Genomic DNA, 26,539 nt, shown 5'->3' on the forward strand with positions numbered 1-26,539 from the left:
TTTCACCTTTGCGCATCCCTCTTGCTATGTCATCATCATCCCTCATCACATCTTTATGTCCCCGTTCCCCCTCCCCCAGTGCAGAGTAGCAGGCTAGAGCGCCTTAGCTCAGGCCGACCTCTCTGCCTTCTTTCAATTAAATTCTCTCTATCTATCTCGTTGCAGAGTAGTTTGTTGTAGATAGCCGTTCGACTGTATTTGCTCGTTCGATCGTATGAGTGTGTTTGTATGCTTGCTTTTTGTTAGTTTGTTTGCTCGTTTGATTGATTGATTATCTGACCGACTGATTGATTGATTGATTCCTGCTGCGCATGCGCATTCATCTTGGACATTTGCGCTCTGCACATAGATAATTCAATCGAGTTTAGGCTCTGTTTGTAAGTGCTTCCCAACGCCTGGATGTCCTTTGCGCACTGCAATTGCAAGGTAGACCAACTAACTCAACTCTCGGTTATTTCATTTGTAACTCACTTCCACTATCCTATTATATTTAATGGGAAGTTTAGTCTGCAATCAGTTTGTCCACCCTGCTCAAGTTAATGTTTTTGCCCCGCGTTTGTCTGAAGGCATCGCAGTATTGGGAAATTGATTTCAGCCAAATGGTACGAAAATGTCCCTGTAAGGAGGCGAAGATTTGATTTCCCTGCTTTCCCTTTCACTCAACAGACTGAAAAAGAAGTCACGCAGATCCCATGTACTGTGGAAGTAGGTCTAACCGAAGCCGCGAGGCGAGCCGGTTAGACAAAAATCTGTATTAGCATCGACGTATACTTTTCTCTGCTTTCCCTTCACCCCACTAAGGTCTCGGGTCGTACCACTAAGTTCTCAGGTCATCTAGCGTGACTAAAGGTGCATTCATTCATTCATTCATTCATTCATTCATTCATTCATTCATTCATTCATTCATTCATTCATTCATTCAGCCCCGGTGGCTGCATGTCGATGGGGGTGAAATGCGAAAACACCAGTGTACTTAGATTTAGGTGCACGTTAAAGAAACCAAGGTGGTCGAAATTATTCCGGTGTCTCCCACTACGGCGTGCCCCATTATGAAATCGTAATTTAGCACGTAAAACCCCATCACTTTCTTTTGGGGGGACTCAGAGTGTTTTATCGAAATCCCTTAATTGGATGTAGTCTTTTTTTTATATGTGTTGCTTTCTTTCTCCTCTCGTCAACGTGAGCGCGTTGAAACGAAACAATAGAAGAGCCCAGATACTTGACAAAGCACACGTGATTGTTCCATTCTTTCTTTTTTCCGGCGATGCATTTGTCAGCGGGCTCTGTCCTCATGTTCAACATTCTAATCGCAGCCAGAAATTTTATTGGCGTGTGAAATAGGTGTGGGAAGGTGGGGAAAGAGTTGGATTACTGTACATACATACGCCTATATCATGCGTGTGTTCCCAATAGATATGACCACACATAGAAACATAAGAGGGGGTGGCAACAGTTTACGATCACAGACCCCTCTCCACATTGCTTCAGCGCTACATCAAAACTTCAATGACACACTTTTATCCCGAAGGAAAAGTGCCGAAGAGTGATTAATATTAGACGAAAATCGTACAGGAACGGGTACAAAAGGGGCGTAGCCGGCCCCAGTTTGTCGACGCACTCATTCTTGTTATGCGCTTAGCACCGACCGAAGATCCCTCTCCCTCTTACGTCGCCGTTACATCAACCTTCGACGATACGCTTTTATCCTGAAGCAAAGTTGTCGAAGAGTGACTGAGACTACAAGAAACCCGCGCAGGAATAGGTGGAAATCGGTGTCGACGGCCTCGACTTTGTTGACACAGTGATTCTATAGCCCGGCGCGCAGCAGCGCCGAATGCGCGATGGCGCCTCGCACTGTCCTCCTTGTTCTTCCTCATTCAAGCGGCGGACAGAGTTTTCAGCTGCGATTCCGGGCGACCCGCAGTCATGAAGTCCCTGACCAAGTCAACGAACTCTTCTCTCTTGTCGTTGTAGACCCAGTGGTTGGAGTCCTTTACGGTAACGACGCGTGCTTCGGGAAATGTCTGCTTGATGGCTTTGATGTTCTCGTGCCTGCGAAGGCGAAACCGTCTCGGTTTACCCAAAGCCAAACCCCAGTGCACGCGCAAGATAAAATTCGCACGTTTGTATCGGCAGTTCGCAAACCGTGCTCTAAAAGGCGCAACTGTATTCCATGGGCTGTGCTTCTACGTGAGTGCTAAGGACTCTCGGGAGAGACCCATTTCAGGCATGTTTGCGAATAACTGAACCCCAACTTTCGCGATGCTGCTTTGTTTATTTCCAGGCGTCTAGCATAAATTCCTTTCTTTCTGTTTGTTTTTCTTTTTTTTTTGCAGTGGCAAGGTTAGGGATGCCTTCAACAGCCTGAGCTCGCACAAATTTACTGATTTCGTTCTCGCTAAAATCTAGATAGTCCCGGCTAAATAATTCGTTGAGACACCAAGCGTGTCCCAACACAGTGCCGTGCTAAGTCTTTCAGTTTCATTTTATGGTCATTTCAACGGTAGAGTAATTGGTTACAACTCCCATGCAGACCATGGTTCCAGATACAAGAAAAATTGCAGTTGAACCCTCCGTTTACCATTAATATGAGACAAACGTGAGTACAAAATAACAATACTGGCAAAAGTAGAAGGTTGAAATTTCACTATTCTAGACGCGCCAACAAATTCGGAACTGTCAAGACAAATTAACAATCAGCCCCTTCTAAAGTGTTCCGTTTATTTCGAAGTTCGCTGTTCAGTCGTGGCAGCTTTTCTGCAATTTAACGACACGGTGCTATAGAAATTACACCAGGTACGATAAATACTCGATTTCCTTTGCCCCCCCCCCCCCCACATATAGCTGAATTTTCGGGTGTTCATAATTCACCCCTACACCTGCATTCGTCAATAAACTTTGGGTGCGAGGGCTGGGCTCCCCCTTTCTTCAGCAACGCATAAAACGTTCGGCACGCAAGCGCCGCGGTGACAGCCGTGAATCGTATTATGCTGGGCACAGTGCGCAACGAAGGCAACCAGAGAGAGCAAGAGACGTTAGCCTAGCGATGTGTGTGACGTACTACTGCAGGACGCTACGGGGAAATGTGAACTGAAAATAAACAGAACATACGAAAGCAACAAAAAACAAAAAAAAACCGACGATACATTAATTAGTAACTTTCATTAAAAAAAATTGAGAATAAAGAAACTTCAAACGATACTCATTCACCGTTCTCGTATCCTTTTTGTTAGAGGACAACAAGCAACGTGCTCTTACGTGATGTATATAGATCTGTCGGCAGAGATGAACAGTGCTTCGACGTGAGAGGTTTCGTCGTTGAGGTAGTGAGCATCGCCCAGTATCTCGAGGTTCTCTCTGATGACTTTGAGGTTGGGCTGCCACTCGTACATACGAGGTCCCTTGCGCAGGTTCGCTAGCAAGTAGCTGCGGACATAGGATTTCTGCCGGGAAAATAGTATAAACGTCGAATGACGATTACAGAACGGGACCTTAAAGAAAGAAAGTCACAGCAGATTTGTGTGAGCTTCCAGAATGACAGCCCAATTACCATCGGAACAGTTAAACGTGGTACGCGCAACTGCCAAAAAAAAGAAAAAGCCTCTCCGCGATTTCTTCCAAATATAAACTCGGTGTTACGTCCAGGTCTCCCAGGACAACGGGCAACATTCTACGCACTTCATGATATAACGCCACTGAAGTGACAAAAAAAGAAGAGTTCTGGGTAATTATCCCCAAAATAACCCTAATTAACCTACTATCTTTAAAGCTTGGCCCACACATCACGCCGAACGTACCTTCCATTGCTTCCAAGTACAGATAGCCGGCTTCCTACGGGAGCTTCGGAGAAGGACTGGCTAAACCTTTTCGCGAATACAAGTTATTTTTTCGTAGAACTTGATGCAACATGTTCGTAAAATTGTGAAACAAACCCCGATTCGTAAACATTACGAAAAAATTCGGGAGAGTTGGCAAGTTCGTCTATGGGCACGTGTCTCTATTAGCATGCGCCCACGCATGAGGTCTTGATGTAGTAAGACGTGTTGGAAAGTCACCAAGTCACGTGCCAGAGCTAGATATACAAACCAAGCGCTTCGTCGTCAGTTTTCTTACTTTTTTTTTTAGTTCTTGTGTCTCTTCCAGTGCTAGCTGGCTGCGATAGATCAATACTGCGCTCAAAAGATCACGCTATCAGGCTCATGTTTGCTACGTATTCCTAGGCTGAGCAAGCAATTTAAAGATGAAATAAGAATAGAATGACAGGCATCACTCATGATGTCTTCATCTCTTGCACCATACATATAATAAAAAAAAAGGAAGAAAAAGAAACACCTTCCGAATTTTTATAACGCGACAGCATGACGCAGCAAACACAGAGAGCGCTCTTTTGTTCTTCTGTTTAGGTTATCCGCGTCTAAATCAAAGCATTCGGTTTAATCCGCAATTGACCTATGTTTATGAGCAGCCCAGCGCGAGCTCGGCTGAATGCTCTTCCACGAGAAGGGCTATTACTCACGGTAACTTCTCTGCTGAGGTATTCATCGGCCAGCTGAACAGCCTGATCGAGGCTCATGTCCGGTGACAGCAACGACAAGATGTGTTCCATCGCGTTTATTTGCCAAGGCAGCCATACACTGACCAGGGCCTGCGGTAGGGCGCTCGGCGCGATGTCCACCACGACCAGGCGCTCCACCGCAGAGGGCTGCGAAAATATGAATTGGAGCGACAAGAACGCGTTAAAAAACAAAAAAAAAAGAAAGAATAGAAAAAATTTACGTGTGGCAATGTGAAAGCGTTACACCGTTTGTAGATCTCGGAACGTCATGAACGCGCTCATTTTATACACGCATGATGTGGTGCCACATCCTCCCCCACTGGCTGCGCCGTCAGGTGACCAATTACGTACTCGTTAGGACGCGCCTTTAGTCAGCCACATGGCTGCGACGTGACGTGTGCAAAGAGGCGAGAACTAGGCACACCTTTACAGCAGGGCACAACCATGGTGCTGGGCAAGTGTGCTCGTCTGGCGACCCGGTGGCTCAGATTCGATTCCCACTCAGACCGTAACGTACGAAGTTTTCTTGTGAACGCCATTACATTGTTTTATGTACAGGAACTTATAAGAGAAATTTGACTGAATCCGAACATTTTTCGACGTGCTTTTACTCTTCGCGCCGTCGGCCGTTTCTTGGCACCATGGCTTGGTCGCCCCGCCGTCAACGACGCCAGACTTTCGCGTAACCTAGCCAAGAAGCGAATTTTTATAGCGCGCGTACAACTGTAAACCGCAGACGCTGCATTAAGCGAGTTATGCGGCGCTCTTCGCAGTCGTTTCGTATGATGCGGCATTCCCTGCTGCTGTGTTGCTGCATCCAAGGCAGAGTATGTGTGCATTACACGGTCAGGATGCCGAGGGAACAGTATTCCAGCCAATGTATAAGGTTCATCAACACTACGCCTCATCCCGCACCGCTGCCCCGAACAATAAATACAATTGGCGAACGTAAAACAAGCACGGTGGTACCCTTGGAAAAGAAATGGACTGAAGGTACCGAAGAGGACAAGATCCAGGGGATGCTAGAGCATCTATATTGACTGACCTCAATTTGTTCGATTCCTTCTAATCTCCAGGCGCTGGCTTTAACTTAAAGTCCGCGGTAATCGCAGTTCTTGCAGCCTTCTAAAAGTCGTTTTCTTTTTCGTGATCGCCTTGCACCCGACCGCCAAAAGTGTGCCGTCCCCCAGATTCTACTTCCCTGTTCCGCATCTACATTCCGTGCATGTCTTCGCGAACAATACCTTCCCTCAGTGTGCAATGCTGACGTTAAGGGCAAATTTCTGAAATATGTGCACATTACATCGAAGTGGTCCGCGGCGTCATAAGCACTGCTACGGGATTGTGCATACACTCTATGTATGCCTCTTTATCTGTTCCCGTTATCCTATAAACTCACATTCTTCGCTCGAGCAGAGTAGATAGAATCAGGCTATATAGAGCCCGCTGGCTAAAGCTAACCTTAATTGAATAATGTTTCTCTTTCTTCTTGCCGGTGCGCGCGAATACGTATGCTGGAAGATAATTTACACCCTTAAATGTATATAAGGGGGCAGATTGCCGTATAACTCGCACCCTTACACTCTGAAATGTGAATAAGGGTTGAAATAATTTTAAAACGTACGCCTCTACTCCCTTTTTGGGATGTAATTGGGTGTGAGTTATAGACCGATTTACACCATTATACGGTTTTAGGTGTCTAGATTATTTTACAATGTGCCCTGCCGCCACTTGGATGCATCTTTTTCCCACATGTGGACATGAGCATCCACGTGTATGCAGCAGCGGCAGACGCCGTGGCCGCCCGTATAACCCAAGATGGCGGTATCTCCGCCGTCAAAGCTAGCCTTCACCTGCCGGACCTATCATCAAGAAGGAAACCCACCCGGTTATCACTCTTTCATAAAATTTACTATACTAACCCAGAAATTATTAAGAAAATTACCCTTTTGTATCACCCCCTTACATGTCACCGTGAATCGACCACAAGGTCAAGACACAAGTACCAAGTTGCCGTATAAACATTTTCTTCTACTCCAATTGATGCCCGAGAAAGCATCCGAATAGAGCCACGTTCCCGCCTCGGTCACCAGCAATCCGGATCATTTATCTTTTCAGACTGCTGTATCTCAATTTGTATAATGTGCAACAACACCTCTCTGTAACGTCATCAGGCATTGAGAGTATTTTAAGTAAGTGAATAAAAAAAAATACCCCAGCCAAAAGTGCGTTATTTTTGAGGAATATCTCAGTGATATTTTCCACAGCTGGCTGATCTGCTTGGAGTATATAGATTACGAGGGTAATAAATACTTTCCGAGAGGTATACATCGCTGTGGTCCGTTATTTCCCCGAGTTTGAACGGGATCAGCAACCAAGTTGTCGAGCAAGGCCGTAACGCTGTCGACACCCCAGCAGACTCAGTACATCGCTTAAATGTGGACAAATCTGAACACGGGCTCACCTGTAGAGGCAGCACATGCAACACTAGCGATTGATGATTATTTATATATATATATATATATATATATATGGAGAGGTTATAATGAATTTGTAGCATAACTCGGCATACCCGTCCAGATGATTAGGGTGAAAGGCAAGAAATACGAAGAATAAAGGCTAATAAAATAACGATACTATTAATGAGAAATAAGGAGTAGATGATTGTTTTTAAGAAGACCCTACAAACAACACATAGGCACACATTCGTTAAACATTACTAAAGCCCGTTTCCAGCGCGCTCGGCAGAAGAAGCGGCATCTCGAGGGTCCGCAACACAAGGCGTGCATCGGCATGGACATTCAAGAGAACTCCTCAAGTGGCAGTCTTTCGAGCGTGTGCAGCGTTCCAAGTTGGGAAATACGCGAGCCACGTGCCCTTTCAAACACGTTTGGCACTTTTGAGGAGGTGCACTGCTGTCCAAATTCGAGAAACGATCCCCGAAGTGTTTGACGCGGGCGCTCGCTGACCTTGGTGACGGCGAGCTTCATGGCCGCCCGTCCGCCCATGCTGTGTCCTACGAAGGCCACCCTGCGCAGGCCCCGATCGTGCAAGAACAGCTCCAGGTCGGCGCACATCAGCGCGTAGTCCATGTCGTCCGTGTGAGGGCTGTCGCCGTGGTTGCGCAGATCCACAGCGAACACCTGCGTGTAGAGATTTGATTGATTGAGTGAGTGAGTGGGCGAATGATTGATTGCCTGTGCAAGAGCATTGATTGATTGATTGATTGATTGATTGATTGATTGATTGATTGATTGATTGATTGATTGATTGATTGATTGATTGCCTTTGCAAGAGCATTGATTGAGTGATTGCCTGTGCAAGAGCATTGAGTGATTGATTGATTGAGTGAGTGAGCGAGTGATTGGTTGTCTGTGCAAGAGCATTGATTGATTCATTGATAGGCTGATTGATTGAGTGAGTGAGTGAATGAATGAGTGATTGATTGACTGATTGATTGATTGATTGATTGATTGAGTGAGTGAGTGAGTGAGTGAGTGAGTGAGTGAGTGAGTGAGTGAGTGAGTGAGTGAGTGAGTGAGTGAGTGATTGATTGATTGATTGATTGCCTGTGCAAGAGCAACGTTACTGTAGTAGCAGTTTATTTATTGAGCAACGCGAAGGCAGGCTATGCTAGAGCAAACTGCAAGTAACGGGTGACCGTCACAGTGCTTATGGGTTGAACGGTTATTGCAGGGTCTGATGAGGGACACTGTTTCACAATATTTAATTTTCCACCTTATCTAACCCATATCGCTGATATATGGTTCGGAGGATCTGCCAGCGTCGCGGCGAGCCGTCACTCGAGGAAATAATGAAGCAAAAGAAAGAGTTAAACGCAACTGGCGTTTTCTCCGGTCACAACTCGTTCCACGAGCATACAGACCAGATGACTGTGAACCGAATTCCTTTCCTGGCTCCTGACATCAGTCTAAACAAAGAAAGTTGAAGTAACGAAGCAACAGCGATGCGCGTGATCGTTGAATAGATGGTGACACAATAATTGTTGGGTATTATAAATAAAACAAAATACTATAATTAAAACAATAAGCTACGTGTCCTGCCTGCTGCAATAGATGGTGATAACTGAATTCATCTTGAGTTAATCGCGCAGGCATCGAATCGATGAGAAAACTTACGCCACTTAATTTAGGGGGCGGCTCGGGCGCCCCTGGGTACGTGCCTGACTGCAGCGATTCATTTGGGAGTCGCCATAAATATCGCTTTAAGGGTCACCACGAGCATTTGACGCACAGCAGACAAAAAAAAAAGAAAAGAAAGAAAAATAAGCAGTGATATAGATGTGTATTACGTTACGACCCGTCGCAGCGGCCAGCGCTTTGGAAACAGCGGTCAGGTTCTCCCTGTGGCCAAACAGTCCGTGCAGCGCTACAATCGGCGGCAGTGTGGACGCAGTTGCGGCGTCTTCCGACTCGTGGAGAGTGTAAGAGAGGCGCACTGCTCCGGTCCTGAAAATCAATCAATCAATCAATCAATCAATCAATCAATCAATCAATCAATCAATCAATCAATCAATCAATCAATCAATCAATCAATCAATCAATATGCCCACCGAACGCACTCGTTTGAGTTTATGCGAAGCGAAGCTTTCTAGAAGCGATTCATTAAACGCTGCGTATAAGACTGTTCATCGTCTGCACCGTGTTTTTCGTAACACCGATTGCGTGCTTGCCTGGCAATGCGCGGAGACCGCCACCAGAGGAGCCACGTGACCCACGCAACCGCGTAGTAGACTACCTCCGGAATCGGCCCAGCTTACTGCTTCCCTGATCCAGGATTATTCGGAGTGCGACCGACCGAGCAGACACTTTAATCAAGGAACGATACACTCGAAGGCGCATATTTGTAGCAGTGAGGATATTTGCGTACCGTTTCTTTACTTTTTCTTCTTTTTTTTATGCGAAGCTTCCTTTGCCTCTTTCTTTGCCTCTTTTCCACTGCTGCTGCTGTCGCTGTCATGCGCGCCGCGTCGGGAGGTAGTTCAGAGCGTGCGTGCGTGCGTGGATGCTATGAGCGTTTGCTTTTAAACGGGGTAGTGGGTTGCGCCACCAAGCTCTCGTTATTGTTTTGCCTAATGTCCTACCTAAATTTAAACAAAAGAAAAGCCCAAAGAATTCCCTGCATCAAACTTTCTGAACCACTATTGGGAACTTCGTTTTTGTACACTTACGTTTTTTGTGGTCTCCCCACTTTTCTGCCACCAAACCTCTAATCGCCTCTTACTAATCTCCAATGCGGACATGTTTATTTTCCTCCTGCTCTCATGGAAACGCGATGTGCTTGTACCGCGTTTTTGCCATACACATGAAAGGAGCATCACATCGAAGAAAAGCGACGCGAAAGAACTTGTTTGGACATTTCCATCGTGTCGCCACAATGCCCTCTGAACTCCCTGGGCGTCCTCACAATACCCTCGCGACTGCTGTAATTATCCGTGACCCCCACCAAAAGCAATTCATAACTGCAGCGCTTACCTTTGTACTAACGTGCAACAGTCCATATGGGGAGGTAGAGAGAATGATAGAGAGGTAGAAAGAAGTCTGTCGCCGCTAGCATACATGGGGGGAAGGCGGGAGAGGGAGAAAGCTACGTAAGAAGGCAAGGAAACGCTACCACTATAGACACGGCAGCAGCTACGGTCAAACTGTATCAATTTAAATTTAAGCACGCTACTGTACGCTTCCGCCAATTCTGAAACACCGCGCAAGTTTGCCAACCAGACAAGTGACGTAGAGCATGCGGACACACATCGCAGCGTCTAGACGACACGACGGAAGCGACCACCCGTCAAATCAGCACTGCTCTACCAGCCCCGGTAGTGTTGTGGCAATTACATTCACTGCTCGAGACTGCGAATTGATTCCAATTTTGGTAAATATTTTATTTAATACTGAAAGTAAGCTAACGGGCCTCTAATTTTTCAATTCTTTAACATCTCTCTTTTTGTGGATTAGTATAATGTTTGCATTCGTCCAGTTTTCTGGGACCCTTGCAGTCGATAGATACTTCGTATAAAGAGCCGCCAGTTGTCCAAGCAGTATGTCTCCTCCTCCTTTAATTAAATCGACTGTTATTCCATCTTCTCCTGCCGCTCTTCCTCGTTTCATGTCTTACAGGGCCCTTCTGGCCTCATCACTAGATATAGGAGGAGTTTCTGTATCCTGTTCATCACTGTTTGTAATTGAGGTATCCTGACTCCTCTGGGTACTGTACAGGTCAGTATAGAATTCTCCCACTGCTTTTACTATATCTTCGAGATTGCTGATGATATTACCCTGCTTATCTTTTAGTACATAGATCTTGGTTTGTCCTATGCCAAGTTTCGTTTTCACTGATTTCAGGGTGCGTCCATTTTTTACGGCTTCTTCAGTCTTTATAACGTTATAGTTGAATGATCAGTTTTGACAGTTCCGCGAATTGGACAATTTCATTTTTTGTCGTTTCTTTATTAGGTCCTTTGTTACTTGGGAGAGCTTGCCTACTGGTTGCCTTGGTGCCTTGCTTCCCACTTCAATTGCAGCATCTGAAGCCAACCTAGTTAGGTTTCATTCATTAGCTCTGTCATCTTCATCACTCTGTTCTAAGGCTGCATATTTGTTTGCAAGTAGCAGCCTGAATTTGTCTGCTTTTACCCTTACTGCCTCAAGGTTGACCTGTTTCTTCTTGACCCATTTTGGTCTTTCTCTCTTCAAATGGAGATCAATCCTAGCCCTCACAACCTATGGTCACTGCACTTTAGGCTACCTAACACTTCTACATCCTGCACTATGCTTGAATCGGCAGAAAGTACGAAATCAATTTCATTTCTTGTTTCACCATTAGGGCTATTTCAGGTCCACTTTCTGTTGCTACGCTTCGTTAAAAAGGTGTTCATTATTCACAGCTTATTCCTGCCTGCGAATTCCACCAGCATCTCTCCTCTAGCGTTCCTAGAATCGACGCCGTAGTTGCAAATTGCTTGTTCCCCAGCCTGCCTTTCCCCCACTTTTGCATTGAAGTCGCCCATTAGTATATTATACTGAGTTTGCACTTTTCTCATCACTAATTCAACACCTTCATAAAACTGATCTACTTCCTCATCATCGTGACTTGATGTTGGAGCGTAGCCTTGTACTATCGTTAATCTATACCTCTTATTAAACTTGATTATTAACTTGATTAAACTACAGCTACCCTCTCATTAATGCTGTAGAATTCGTCAATGTTGCCCGCTATGTCCTTATGGATTAGGAATCCTACCCCGTATTGCTTTTTTTCTAGGAGACCTCTATAGCAGAGGACATATCCGTTATTCAGCAATGTATAAGAATCGCCAGTTCTTCTAATCTCACTAAGGCCGATAATATCCCAAGCAATGTCTGATAATTTCTCAGAGTCCTGCTAAGCTAGCCTCACTCGAGAGGGTTCGGGTGTTAAACTTTGCAAAGGTCAGTTTCCATTGGCGGCATGTCCGGATCCAAAGATTCTTAGCATCCTCTGTTGCGTTACAGGTCTGACCGCCGCCTTGGTCAGGTGCTCCACAGCTGCTAGGGACTGAGGGCCATTTGGTAATTGAGTAAGCCATGTGGGAGGGGGGGGGGGGGGCGAATACTGCACCAGGGAGGCCAATTCCTGTTCTGGTGAGGGAGTGTTATGTTGAAGCTTAGTGGGCCTTCCTAATTTGGTTGTACCTGGATTAGTATAGCCCGACACGCTCTCGGCACCTTATGCCGGTGACAGGCATCGCTCCAACCAAGCCTGCAGATGTTGTGCACTGCAAGAGGTGAATTTTAAGCTCACCATCATAATAAAAGAAAGAAAAAAAGAAAGAAAATAAAGAAAAAAAAACCTCTTATAGCGGGATTCGAACTTCCGACTATGGCAACCGAGCATTCGACGTAGCTCAGTCAGCTAATTCCACAGGCGGCGTGGCATGCAAATTATGGTTGTCAAATGTTGTGCTACACTCTCCCGCATTAATTAAACAAGGAATCTCAATCGATGAACAGGTACCTAAACATTGCCAGATTCGTTATCTTCTGTTTGTTATCTCGAAGCTGCTTTTCTCTGGAAATGCTTTCATGCTGTTTTAACGCGATAGCGTTAAGTGTCGCAGAAAATCCGGCGTCGGCGCCGATTTCCTGCGTCCAGCGTCCAGCGAGCGTCGGCCTTCTTTTCGCAAAATATCATTCCAAACCACGCATACCTAACCACTCTCCTATAACCAAAGTTGCTCATACCTTGTCTTTCATTCTTCATAAAGTTATTCCTCGGAATTTCGAGAATGACATTCCAAAAGCAAATTACATTGCATGAAAAAAAAAAAAAGAACTGACGGCGCATACCTTTTAAGTTAGATCTTCTCAGACTGAAATATTAAGAGTGCGAAACAATTACAGGAGATCGGCCCGCGCAAGAGGCCGCGTTTCTACCAGAAAGCTTGCCTTCCTGCATAGCGTTCGCCACCAGCGTTTCCTGGTAAATATTACGGTTACGGTTACAAACTGCAGTTGCCGGGAAGCGTGAAAAGCAGTCAGGGGTATGTTAATGCTATGGCGTTCCACTCTTAACGGCAAAGCTTAAGCATCCTCCAAAATGTTTTTTGTATGTTCTCATGTAACGCGGCCGAGCCTCTGTAGGATGCGTCGGTCTCATCAAGCCTTCTCACTGGCTTTTTGCCGGCGCATTCAACATCCTTATGATGTTAAAGAAATATGTTGTATTGTATTGTATTGAAATATCATGTCCGATCGCGAAATTCGCGTAAATTCTTTGGGCAAAGTCGCTATACAAAGCAATTACGTACCTCGGCTGGCTGCAGTAACGGGCCACTCCGGGTCGACGCCAACCCACGCACGTTCTCCTGCTCGTAAACACCGTCGCGTGGCACTGCGCGAAGCTCCCCGAAGCCAGACGCCGAGGCGTCGTCCACAGCGAACGCGCCAGCTGAAGGCCTCGCGTCGCAGCCATGCTGGGAATAGCCCTTCCCTGCAGTGCGTGGAAGCGGCCAGAGTCACACATTCAGGTTCGTCGACTGGACACATAAAGCGAATCTGACGTCGCACTGGTAGCGTACTGTACAAAATGTCGCAGTGTCGCCCGCGACATGAACCGTCAATTGCGATAGCAAATGCGTAGACAGCTGTGCGAAGTCAGAGTAGTAGATTTATCCGCCGCACAAACTGGAAAACATTCTCTTACTACCTAAATTAACAAGCGCGGTGTCAGCGTGCACCGGCAAACATGTAACACTATGTAGGTACGCAAACATGTACTACATGTCACACTCGACGACCGCGGACACTCGCTGTCAAAACGCTGGCGTGAGGAAGCGCAGCAGCAGCAGCGAGCGAAGTGACCTTGGTGCTGACCATCACTCCAACGCAAACTGAGCGGCGAGAACGCAGCACGCGCAAAGGTATGCGCCGCCGTCGCAACTAGACAGCCCCCGACGCAGATCGCTTTCAAGATAGGGCGCGCGCGGCCGCGCAATACGCAGTAGCTGCCGGTGTACAATGCCACCGCCACCCCTCCCCGTCTTTGCCCTCCCCTCGGCGCTATATGCGCTGCGTAAGACGGCGCGCTTCTTCCCCACTTTCCTCCCTTGCGAGACTGAGCGCACGTGGTGCATGTATGGGCTCGCGTTTGAGCGCGCTAGCACTCGATCACCGTGCGTGCACGTCCATCCTAGCGCCTTGCGATTCAAGCTCACGAAGGCGTCTTGCGCGCCGTTTGCGTCACTTCGCTCGTCACTTTACAGTTACTTTTTTTGTGCCTAGTGCGGCGTGCTTACGCCACGATCTGTTTGAAGTGGTTGCCCAAACGTTCGCGCTTTGCTTGACGGCCTCGTACGTGTGTGCTTGAGCGCCGAGTGAGACATCCTGTCTGCTTGGGTGTTGACATCTCGCTCGCTGGCATTTCATCTTCCGGCATATGTTTAGGTAAGCGCTTGCCTCGATGCTGGTGCAACGATCTCTGTGGTATTTACCAGATCGGCGGGGACGCGACACTTTCGCGTAGTCGACTTCAGAGCTGCAGATTGTTTGTTGAATGCACCAACTGGATGCCCCCTCCCCCCAACTTCCGAACGGATGTTGTTTCTCAGTGCACGGGTACCTTCGATCGTGCTCGAGCCAACTCCGATCGGTTGCTGCTACGCAGTCACTTTCCATCGTGGTTGAACCTTAATCCGAATCCAGTCGGTCGTGATCTGCGCGTCGTGATCGAACTGCCCGATGGTGATCGGAAACCAACGTAAGTAGCCTCTAGCTCAGTGTGTTAGAAAACGAGGCACAACGAGAAAGAAAGAGAGCCGAAGAAATAACTTCCTAAAAAGGCTATTTTACCAACAGTGCAAAAAATTTTTTTTTTATTTACGTATAAATTTGTAAACCTCTGTCTGTAGCGTCGACGCCATGTATTTAGTTCTGAGTTGCAGATGGTCAGAATTGGCAGACGTGGCCCGTATTTTACCTAAAATAACGAATGAAGAAGCTGTCTTTCCGAAAAAGGTATACAACTGCCTATACTACATATTAGGCACGTTTATTATTTGCTTCGGACCGATACTCATTTACACTTTCGGCGTAAGAGCTCAACCAACACGATCCCGATCCTTGGTCTGTGTAGTGGCAATCGTTTTCAATTGCGTTCGAAAGTCCGAGCCGGATAGAGGCTCGATCGCGATCGAAAGTGACCGTGCGACAGAGGCATAACTGGCTGTGACTCAAGTGTTTTCTGAATGAAAGCTCCCGTTTCAACCTTTCGAACTCTTCATGGGAGAGCAACACCAGATTAGTAATCCTATCAATAATTATTAACTATTGGCACTCTAAAACTATTTTCTTAGAAATCCAAACCATCAGTTTAATATCAGACTGCATGTATCGTGTTATCTCAGTTCTTTCAAACATCAGCAGATGTCTCGAAGAGGCAATAAAAATCAGCTTTCCTAATTGCCTTTTTTCTTTGCCGCAGTACATACACATGTTTCTCCCCCCGTTTCTCAAGGCAATCGAGCGAAATGGGAAGCCCGCACAGAAACGGCCTCGAGCATGGGCACTCCCGACGCAGCGCGAATTTCATGCAACGACGTGTTCCACTGCTTCATATCTCTATCACAGTTCTTGCATCCGACCACAGCACAAGAATTTCCTCTAAATCCCCACGTTGAACAGAATAATGTTGCACGTCGCCCGACAACGCACAGCGTTCAACAAAGGACGCCGCTGGCTACGCTTTCGTGACAGTGCAATGCGTGGAGGAAGGAAAAAAAAAAAACTACTAGGAGGGAGCGTCACGTGACAATCTTGAAGCCTAGTCACAAAATTTTATAGCAATGGGATGATGGGAAATAGGCCCTGGAGCGATAGGCAAGCGGTAGATTTAGTCAGCTCGTTTGGTTGCGTCTGCTGCGGGGGTATTGCAATATGCGCACATAGTAGTCGTCGCAAGCGCACGCCGAAGTTGAGTGAAGGAATTTAAGTGTGTGAAGCAGTCGGAGGCTGTTATGTCAGTCAGGTAACGCGCCGAACCACCATGCTGCTCGCAGACATATCGTCAATGCTGTAGGGAACGAAGGCGTCGGGTAATTAACCGGCATTGCGCCCAATGACTCGCGAGGGCAATCTCAAGAACAACTGGTCGCGTTTCGGGACGGTTTCAGGGAAACGAGGAAACCTTTCGCCCTGCAAGCGTGTGAAGGGAACGAAGTAGCCCTTCCGTCGGCCATTCGTCGCGTTTGGAACCATCTTGTGTCTCATCTTGTGTCCCATCTTCTGTCCAACGGCCCAACGATGGACTGACGAGCCGGGGACCCCGACCATATTTAAGGCCTTGCCGGCCCTTTGTTATAGCAGAAGGTCCCCGTCGATGCTGTCGTTCTGCTCAATGCCTTCTAGCTGCCTCTCAACAGGCGGGTGAGAACTGCATAGGCACCTCTCAACAGCGCAACGACGTCACACCACACAATCTAACAAAATAGTGCGCGTAACTCTCAAGGAAAGGCGACGACTTCGACGTTTAGTGTGCAGGATAACGCTATCTGTTTCTTTCGCAACGAAAGACGCACAACAGAACCTTTTACTAAGCAAACACATGACGAATAACTATCCCGCGATACATCTCGTCTCATCCTATACAGATGCAAGACAGCGAAACAAAATTAGCAAGAAAATACGCACCGGAGTTTAAAGTACGCAGCTGATTCCATGAAACGGTAGACCACGCTCGGGGATACTCTGGTCGGGTTTCGAGGTGAGAGCGCTAACTGCAGTGCTGAGCGCAAGTTATGCTTTGAAAGTTATGTCTTCGTGGATCTGGTTCCCCCTTCTCTCTCGACGTCTCAAGGCAACGCATTCGCAGCGAAGAACGACGCCTCCGGAAGCAGAAATCCACGCGTTACTGGCGGCGAGGACTTACGGAGTCCCCATCTGCCGGAAGCGCCTCGCTTGCGCAGTATGACGGACGACGCGGAGCGCTCCTCACAGGTTTGGCTGTCGGCGCTCAGTAAAAACACCACGCGAGAGCCCTCTCAGATATTTCTGAAAGTACTCCTGAAGCGGCGGATTTTTTTTTTTTTACTGTCAAAATAATAATCTTGGGCAAACAGAAAGCACAGAATGTTTTAGAGACGTTATCTATATATTTACCGAACACGTACAGTGAACGCCCACTGCGCCCGGTCGCCGAGATGGAGTCCCCCGGACCGGGTTTCTTGCGTGAAAGGTAGCCAATCGCTGAGAGCAAACTATGTCAGATATTTTTGCATAGTGGGCTGTCTGTATAACCAAATGGAGCATAACAGAATGAAACCTCAACGCAGCGATTGTACGGGTTCACAGCGACCGACTGCGCGTCTGCATGCATGTCCGCGCACAAAGTTTCGTTTTCGCAGCCAGCATTTTCGCACCGTGCAGTGAGCTTTAGGCCGCAGCATACGAGCATTAACAGTACGCAAGCAACCGCTGTGGCGTCTACGCTATCAGAGCTGTCCAAAAATAATTTCGTCATCACTATAGTCGGGTACAAATTTAGAAAAAATGGTAGGCTCCATCCTGATGACCGAAGCGCCACAGCCGATTGCCTGCGCGACTAAAATAGTTCCGCTCAAGAAACCGTGCTTCTAAAAGGCGTGATTCTCGGTATAAATAAATACTTTTGTATTCTGACGACTGCTTTGGTAGAGCTCTCGTGACTGGAATGCTACAGCACATGCCGTATCGCGAGAGAAAAATAACCCCGTGCCTCCTAGAACGCTGCGCGTCGTCTGCTTTTTAGCTTCATTGCAAGGGACAAAAGTAGAAAAAGCAGCTCTGCATGGCTTTGCGCTGGTTTACATGTACACGGCGCATTTACTACCCGTTTTCAGAGCTTAAAATGAACCAGTTGCTATTTAACAAGTACTTATAAGAAACAACGCAGTTATCGAAACCATTAAAAGCCTGGGACGAGATGACGATCGAGGCAGGAAAGGTACAAAAATGCTTCATTCGTCGTTTTAAATAAACACTCTTGGTCTTAAATAGCATAAGATTTCTACTTGTGCGTGTGTGTTGTCACAAACTTATGTTCAAGAATGTGATAGGTTTTTCTTTTCTTTCCGTTGCACTTCATTTTTTATTTTTTCCAAGCCTACAGTCTCACCAGTTCGCGAAGCGTAGCGTCAGTGATGCTCGCTGCGATCTTTCATCACCGGATGACAGCTCAGAATAAACGCACCCAGCACAAATGGAGCATCCTACGCTCGCAGTAATATTTCCAGCATGATAGACCACCACAAGCAGTTTGGGAATTCATTCTGACGAGGGGCAGACGCCCACGACTGACGCGACTTGGCCCAGTTAGAAGCGCGGGCGGCATCTCCATAGGCGGGGTCACCAGCCGTCCGGCTCGTGACGTCAATCTAGAGTGCGCGCCCATTGGTGGAGGCTCGTGTGCATCCGCCTTGGAGGAGTAAACGCCCCTTTCTTCTAAAGTTGTACCCGACTGTAGGATCTTCAACGCCTATAGGCGGCTTGTGATGTGCCTTCGTAACGGTTCAACCTTTGTTTTTTTTTTCTTCATACATATTCAGGGTCCCATGCCCTGTGGCCAACATTATAAATGCGTAAGCATTTATGTGTCTACCCAACGAGAAATTTGTCCGTCCGCCACGTGAGACGAATACAATGGCTTATACCTCCTAAACATTGGCTCATGCCCCCATACGCAAGCAAGAAAACGAAATGCTTCATACCCACGTAATGCAGAGGCTACAAGCGCTCAGCAAAGTGAAGCGAACAGTGCATACATCCATTGGAATCAACCGTACAACACACAACAGTACACGTTTCAATAAAGAACAAGCTGAAAACAAGCATTCGAACCATCAATAAAGCATTGCATAGGCCCCTAAGCAATTGTAGTGGTCGTTTTGCAACAGCTCCGCTGGAAATCCAGATTGATAAGGACCGATAGGAGTTCACAATGGTCGGATCATGTTCGATAAGGTTAACATGAGGGTTGACAACTGTTTATGCTGGTCGAATCAAGTTTCATAACATGGATGATGACACCGGGCTGCGTGGAGATGAGCAAGGGGTACAATGCTTACGCATACTTGGACAACCCCCAGGGTAGTTTCTGCGTGAATTTTTTGTCTACTCGGGAATACAGTATTCGCAAAGTTTTAGAAAAAAGGCAAAGAGTTTTTGCTTCAAAATCAAGTAAGTGTATAGGAATGCATGTGAAATACCCCTCATCTAACACCCTCTCGGGGCTTGTGAGGTATTGTAAATTATAATAATAATAATAATAATAATAATAATAATAATAATAATAATACATGAAGAATATCATAATCTGTAGGCTGGTGAGACATTTCTAAGTGTATTCCAATGTTTCTTGTATATTTGGCACCTAATTATGCGCCAAGTGGTGGATCTGTGGCCGTTGCATTCAGCTATCCAGCACGAGGTCCACAGTTCGATTCCCCGTCACGGTTGTTGCATTCCAATGGGGTTAAGATGAAAATTAAAACCACGCGTGTACTTAATTTAGGTGCAAGGTTAACGCATTATCGGCGCGTTAGAATACATTTGCTTTGTTTAGGCTGCACTACCTACGAGATCGGTACAGATTGTTTATGTTGCACTTTTTCGAGGATCGGCCCATCTGGGCCATCTTGAGTTCTAACTTCTGTCTTCGTGCACAAACTATGCGTTGTTACTGCTCAGTACAAAGCTCTACGCCAACTTTGTCCGTCTTTTTCCTTGCAAGCTTCATTTTGACGCCTTTTTCGTTGTTTTACGTGTGCCATATAAGGCCTCAAATCATATAAATTACGACAAAAAAGTGGTCTCAAGTCTCCAAAGAATAACTTAGAAAATAAAGATCACTCGTGTGCTTTGATTTAAGCGCGCGCCTCCGAAAACTGCAGGTACAGTCTAAATCAGCTGGAGCCCTCGACTAAACGGCCACTCTCATATAGCCAGTGTACTGTTTTAGGACGTACAACACCCCTCCCCCCCCCCCCCCCAGTCTCTCATTGTGCATTCCCAAGGCGAGAAATTCGAAATGTTTTCGGAATGCTTTTCTCCTGCGCAGCGTGATCGATGATTTGCTCAATTACCAGATATTAGAAGGTCATCGACGACACAGAGGTCGCGTGAAGAGAAACAATGCCTCCAAGTTTTGAACACGAGCTCGCCCAATATTTCTTTGTGGGTGGGTGCTTTTTAGCGCTAGCGCACCCGCCCCCTTCCCAAAGTTACGGTCACCACGATCCGGAATGAGGTAGAGGTGCGCCTTAGAGTGGGGCCGCAACATTCTGCTTGCTACAGACGGCGGGCCACACCCATCTTCTTTTCTCTCCGATAGAGGGCGCACTCCGTGCGCCCATTTAGTTCAAGGAGTTTGTTCATAAACATAGCCGTGTCCTAAAGATTGTATCAGGGGAGGGGGTTTCTACAGCTGAATCTTTTTTCGTCGCCTCTCTCTCAACGTCTCACATATGCTTGCAAGCAACAACGTTAGGCTGCGCATCTCTTATCCCCGGAGGACCTCATCAGCGTTGTAATTTGTGCACGCACTCGATGAGAGGCAAAAGGCAAGGGCTGGTCGTTTTCCCGGGAACGATAAAGTCATTGCGGAATGTTCAAGTCAGCTTTTGGTATGCATCTAGATCTTTCCTTCAATAAAGCTTCTCTCTCTCCACCCGTAATGGACATGTGCCTGTCATTGTCATACACGTCTAGGGGGAGCGGCGACGGGGCTGAACTTGTGCGTTCACTTCGAAAACGCCTTGACAACCGCCGTGAATAAAGCTGACGCGCCACAATATTTCTGGAACCTTTATTCAATGGCCCATCAACTTGCGACTCTTAATGGACTCCTCTTAATTGTCTGCTCGTCCTGTTCATGCGCACAAGCCGGTGTGTCCTGCGAATGGGAGGCGAAATGTCCAAGTTGCCCTGATATTCACTGTAAATACGGCAATTATTCGTAAAAAGGCCCTCTGGGGGGTTCTGGAGGTCAGTGGAGTCTATCTAACTATCTATATCTATCTATCTAAAATATCTATCTATCTATCTATCTATCTATCTATCTATCTATCGCTATCTATCTATCTATCTATCGCTATCTATCTATCTATCTATATATCTATCGCTATCTATCTATCGCTATCTATCTATCGCTATCTATATATCTATCGCTATCTATATATCTATCGCTATCTATATATCTATCGCTATCTATATATCTATCGCTAGCTATATATCTATCGCTAGCTATATATCTATCGCTAGCTATCTATCTATCGCTAGCTATCTATCTATCGCTAGCTATATATCTATCGCTAGCTATAGCTAGCTAGCTATAGCTATCTATCTATCGCTAGCTAGCTATAGCTATCTATCTATCGCTAGCTATAGCTATCTATCGATCGCTAGCTATAGCTAGCTAGCTATTGCTATCTATCTATCCCTAACATCGGTGCCACCTTGGCGCCAGAAACAAAACAAAGCCAGCTGCAACTGCACATACGCCAAAAATGCACTTTATGTAACGAACAATTCGCAGAAATCATCTCACTATGCCTGTTGGCAGTAATGCGTTTAGCATTGACTCAGTATACTAAGGACGCAAGGCATTGTCACCGCCGAAACGAGTTATGTATGAGGCGTGTACTGCAGCAGGACTCCTCCTTCGTGTTTCGCTAAGAACACTCGGCGCCATCTAGCGCCGCCGTGTAGCCCTCGCGTGGTTTCCGAAATGCCTGGCTCGGCGTTGCGAACGCTGAGAAACGGGCCTTGCGGCAGCCGGGCTGCTCTTTATTGCTTCTTTCTGGACAAGCTGCGCCATCTATTGGCACTGCCGACAAGGCCGCGCATGTCCTCCAAGACAAGAGGCGTAGCGCACCGGTGCCTGCGAAAGCGTTGAATTGTTTCCTCGCTTGCCGCAACACTACGTGGCACATATTCAGTGATCCAAGTTGGCGAGATGTTCATTGAAGAGCGTCACATACACAGTGCATTCATGGCGGAGCTCGCTAAAGCGTTGAACGAACGCATGCATGGCCATATGCGAATTACTCGGTGACACAAGGAGAATGCGTAGCTAATTTACTCATCTATTATTTCTCATTTTACAATTTTATATATATTTTTTTTCCTTCTAGCCTGCTTTCCTTTCAACGACACACGTTTTCCTACAACCGTTTTTCGTTTAACTGCCGGCTTCTTGGCCACTTCCCTGTAGTGGGTACGCGCTACGGAATAGGAAACAAGCAAGCAAAGCGATGGCGTGAGATGTTCATTGAAAAGCGACACATGCCCAGTGCATTTGTGGCGCAGTTTGTGAATGCGTGTAGATTCCGCTCAGCATCGGACAAATTTAAGAAATATTTTTTGTCAGTGGCACACACTTTACCAGTGGCACACACCTAGCTACACAAGTCGGCATCAAAGAGGTTCATTGAATATCAGCACAGAACGAGTGGCACATGTCCAGTGTGCCAAGTGTGCGTCAAAGAGTTTCTTCTAACAGCTGTGCCTACCCAGTTCCGCATATACAGTGACAATGTTGGCGTGAATGAAGACTGGAACATATGTACACATCACCACATGCTCAGTGTCCCAGTTGGTCCGATGGTTGGATTCGGACCTGCTGCCTCTGCACAGCAGCCCGATGCGCTACAGATTCCACCAAGGAGTACCCAGTGATCCAAGTAGGCGGGCAAACGGTTAGACAGACGGACGGACGGACGGACGAACGGACGGACGGACGGACGAACGGACGGACGGACGGACGGACGGACGGACCATTCACAGGGTCTCATGTTATCACTAAGATGACTTGAAGGTGAAAGCGCATGCCGATGCATTAAAGACGCCCCCACTTAACTCGCTTCGTCTGCTTCGCTTGGTCACCCCTCTTAATTCCAAAGGTCGAGGGACAGACTCCTACTGAAGGTAGCGGGTTCGAGTGCCTTAATTAACTCCACTTTAGTTATCTACGCCTTAACTTCTCCGCAATTACCACCGAAGGTCGTGGTTTCCACTCCCACCAAAGGTCGTGGGTTCGAGTGTCTTAACTCTATATTAATTATCTGTGAATTAACTAACGTCGGCTTCATTAACACCAAAGGTCGCGGGTTCGCATTAACTATAACTTAATTAACCATGCCGCAGTTAACATCGCCTTCATTAACACCAAAGGCCGCCAAAGGCCGCGGATTCGAGTGCCCTAATTCTATATTAACTTCGCTTACATTGACTCCAAAGGTCATGGGTTCGACTTCCTGCGAAGGTCGAGGGCTCGTAGTCTTTCTGCACCTGTCGTGTCGTAGACGGGTTTTCACTCTAGGTCGATTGACGGATGAGACACACAAGGCTTTCGCCTTAATAGAGATTTATCTATTATACTAATATATTATCTATTATTATAGCTATCGATATATTAAGGCTTTCGCCGTAATAGATCGATAGCCATTGCCCCCGGAGAGTGTGTGAAGTGCCCTAATAATGCTGACGCACTAAGAGATACTTCACCGGTCGTAGGTTTCTCCTGCTGAGTGAGGTCCGGACGGCGAAGGCTGCACAGCGATGATCGCAGACGCTTTAGAATGGTCGAGCGCCGCAGCTCCCTGGCCGTCGATACGCCACCCACGTCACCTCACGCTCAGTCCCCATGTGGTCGGGGAGCTACGCTGCGGCCGTGCGGAGGTCCCGTCAGCCCGAGTGCAGTCACCCGTCGTGACCACACCTCCGCATATCATTAACCTTCTCCTCAGCACGATGGTTATGACGATGATGATGATGCCCCTAAAGTATGGCTCGTACCCACCCTGTGGGATTAACCAAGAATTCGGGCTTTTGCATAATAGTTCAAGAAACCACAGTTAGTCTGCAATTTAGTAACCAAACCAGAGAGATTAATAATTTTCCTAAACAGTAAAATTTACTATAGCAATGCTATGATTGAACACTCAAATACCACAAAGAGAATTGTAAAAGTAGGAATTTAAAATGATATTGGTTTTGTTGACTGAATGAAACCACAAACGAAATCAGACGTCCCCGTGGCTAAAGGCCAATACTGGGGCACCGTAATTTAGTACTGTTTCTGATGTTAAGATTACGCCTAATTTACCAAGCGAAATTTCGAGAAGTCTTTTTCTTGGTAATTTATACCGGCGGCATAATAAAAAATAGTGTTCTGTGGTTTCCACTTCTATGATGAATTGGAACAGGGGGCGATATCGCCAAACCAGCCCTGTGTAAAATAATCTTGCGATCAATACTCCCGACTGTCTTAATGGACACCACTGTACTTTCGATGGGAATTTTACGGACTGAAAATCAGTGCATTATGTTATTGTTTCAATGATATCTCAATAAATTTAAGCTTTTCAATATCTGATCGCCGTTACGTGTGCCACTTCTTGAATAACCAATATTATCGGTCTATTCAGTGACCTGGTACCCACAATAGTTCAAGACTCAGCTGTGGAGGAACTATTGCTAGAAACGTCTTTAGGGCTGGTGAACTGGCTGAAGCTGTAAGCGAAGTACAGAGAGAAAGGGAATTTGTTATAATAACCACACTGGTTGCATTCAAAGGGAGTTTCCGCAGCACTAGAATCATTGACAAAAGCTCGGCTTCAACAAAGGGAGTAAAATACGGCAGTCTGAAAAAGAATGACCAGCCAAGCGAAAGCGAGAAAATGCCTACGCCCCCCTTATCGTTGTTCGCTAAAGCGTCTGTGGCTATTATGTTATTTGTGTTGACGTGTGCAAGGTAATTTTGCAACCCCTGCTCAACGCTGCTTCTTTTTCTTTCTATCACGTATGTGGCTACTACCCACAATGGGGGTTTGGCCAAGAAATCGATGGATTATTCCAATTTATGATGAAGAAAGTTTCGAATAGTCATGGACTTAACATTGTACAACGTAGAATTACCTGTTAAAGTAAGACCAGTGAAGTCAGATCGAATGAATAACAGTTCATTTACAACTACACAATAAGGAAAAGATAGAATTTAGCAAGGCATTCAGTTGGATTCTGTAAGACCCCGCTTGCTTGCTTCTATGCTTGCTGCCTGTACCATGGCACGTACCCACGACGGGAGATTGGTCAAGAAGCCGGAGGAGACACAAGGTAGAGGAGAGAAAGTATATAGCAGGTTGTTGTCGTCGTCGTTGTCGTTGTTGTTGTTGTTGCGGCGCATACCCACAGTGGGGGATTGGCCATGAATCGGGTGGTTACGTCAGGTGTATAAAAAACAAGGGATTGGTACAATTTGAACGTTGGAGCTTAAAAAGTAAAGTGCAAGTTGCACCAAAAACTTGAAGTGGACTAGTTTTCGAGACTTCCTTCTTTTTTCCTTCAGAGTAAAATGTGCGTTTTACTCAAGAGCAGCAAATTTGAAGGTAATAAATTAAATTAAATTTCGTCTTGCAACTTCATGAAGTATCAATTAATATTTAAGCAAGTTAACCGGATATTCTTCTTGTGTCAAAAAGGAATTCGCAGGTGTTCATGCATACGTTCCGATAATGATTTGTCATGGTCGTAGTTGATGTCTTGCGAACATGTGGTTCATACCCGAGGATTGTACAAGAAATGGGTGGGCGATTATTGTAAGTTATAAGGGAAAATAAATTTTCATGACTGCTATAGAATAAATGCTGTTGAAAGAAGAAACTACATGTTAAAATGAGATCACTAGCAATAAGAATTAAATATTACTAACTGAATAGTACAAAAAGAAAGAAAGATACAAATTTAACGGGTCATTCGGTTGGGCTCCATAAGAACTTGGACGGCGGAGAAAACATCCCTGTTGCTCAATCCCGTAGCGGAGACCCCAACCGAAGAAAAGCAGGTTCCTCGAATCGTTCGAGGAGGTAGATGCAAGATTCTTTTTTCTTGCAGCAGTAAGGGGGCGAGAGGAGTGGTTCTTGTGGGAAAGGAGGAAAGGCTGGCACTAGCTTCTGCAACCCATGCGGGAGCACGGCTCAGCGCCAGTAGGGTCGGGGAGATGGGCTTGAAAGAAAGAGAGGGTAGGAGGGAGAAAGGTAGAGGGCCGTCCCAGCAGCATCAGAGCAGCCCGGCCGGGAGGGCCCAGCGGTTCGACCGGAGGAGTAGGCTGGAGGTAGACCGTATCGGAGGTGGCCCAGTAGACGCGAAGTAGTGGCGACAAGATATCTCTCGGCATCATCATCTCTCTCTCTCTTTCTCATCGTCGTCATCATCATCATCATCTCTAGAATCTTCGTTAATGAAATCTTGTCATCACTCTGCGATCCTGAGTTTCATTGCGCAGTTAAATAGGCTGCAGGCTGCTGGTTACCCAAGTATGGTGGTGACGTCAGTCTCGGAGGTATTGCTTCAGAAACTGAAAGGGAAGCGGCACAAAAGTAAATGCATCACACAAAAGAAGAGGCCTGAAGTTGTGCCGTATTGCCACAGAGTGGCTCACAATCTAAAGAATGCCGCC

The 26,539-nt window shown here is 46.5% G+C and overlaps 1 protein-coding gene across 1 annotated transcript; it reads right to left on the reverse strand.

Moving 5' to 3' along the window:
- Positions 1–1,439: 1,439 nt before the first annotated feature.
- On the reverse strand, positions 1,440–23,670 carry LOC126520708 (sn-1-specific diacylglycerol lipase ABHD11-like). The gene is made up of 7 exons (XM_055064607.2): positions 23,587–23,670; positions 13,362–13,543; positions 8,868–9,024; positions 7,525–7,698; positions 4,517–4,702; positions 3,259–3,443; positions 1,440–2,052 (listed from the first exon to the last, which is right to left on the reverse strand). The coding sequence occupies exons 2-7, from the start codon at positions 13,523–13,525 to the stop codon at positions 1,878–1,880; spliced, it is 1,041 nt and encodes a 346-aa protein (XP_054920582.2). The 5' UTR covers positions 13,526–13,543; positions 23,587–23,670; the 3' UTR covers positions 1,440–1,877.
- Positions 23,671–26,539: the final 2,869 nt, after the last annotated feature.

Source organism: Dermacentor andersoni, chromosome 3, assembly GCF_023375885.2.
Source record: "Dermacentor andersoni chromosome 3, qqDerAnde1_hic_scaffold, whole genome shotgun sequence".
Classification (NCBI taxonomy): Eukaryota; Metazoa; Arthropoda; class Arachnida; order Ixodida; family Ixodidae; genus Dermacentor; species Dermacentor andersoni.

What these genes read in the sequence shown, in the direction of transcription:
- LOC126520708 (XM_055064607.2), bottom strand. Translation starts at nt 13,525, where the DNA reads ATGGCTGCGACGCGAGGCCTTCAGCTGGCGCGTTCGCTGTGGACGACG. An exon ending in CGTTACTGCAGCCAGCCGAG is followed by an intron (nt 9,025 to 13,361) that starts GTACGTAATTGC and finishes ATTGATTTTCAG; the next exon opens with GACCGGAGCAGTGCGCCTCT. An exon ending in GACAGATCTATATACATCAC is followed by an intron (nt 2,053 to 3,258) that starts GTAAGAGCACGT and finishes TCGCCTTCGCAG; the next exon opens with GCACGAGAACATCAAAGCCA.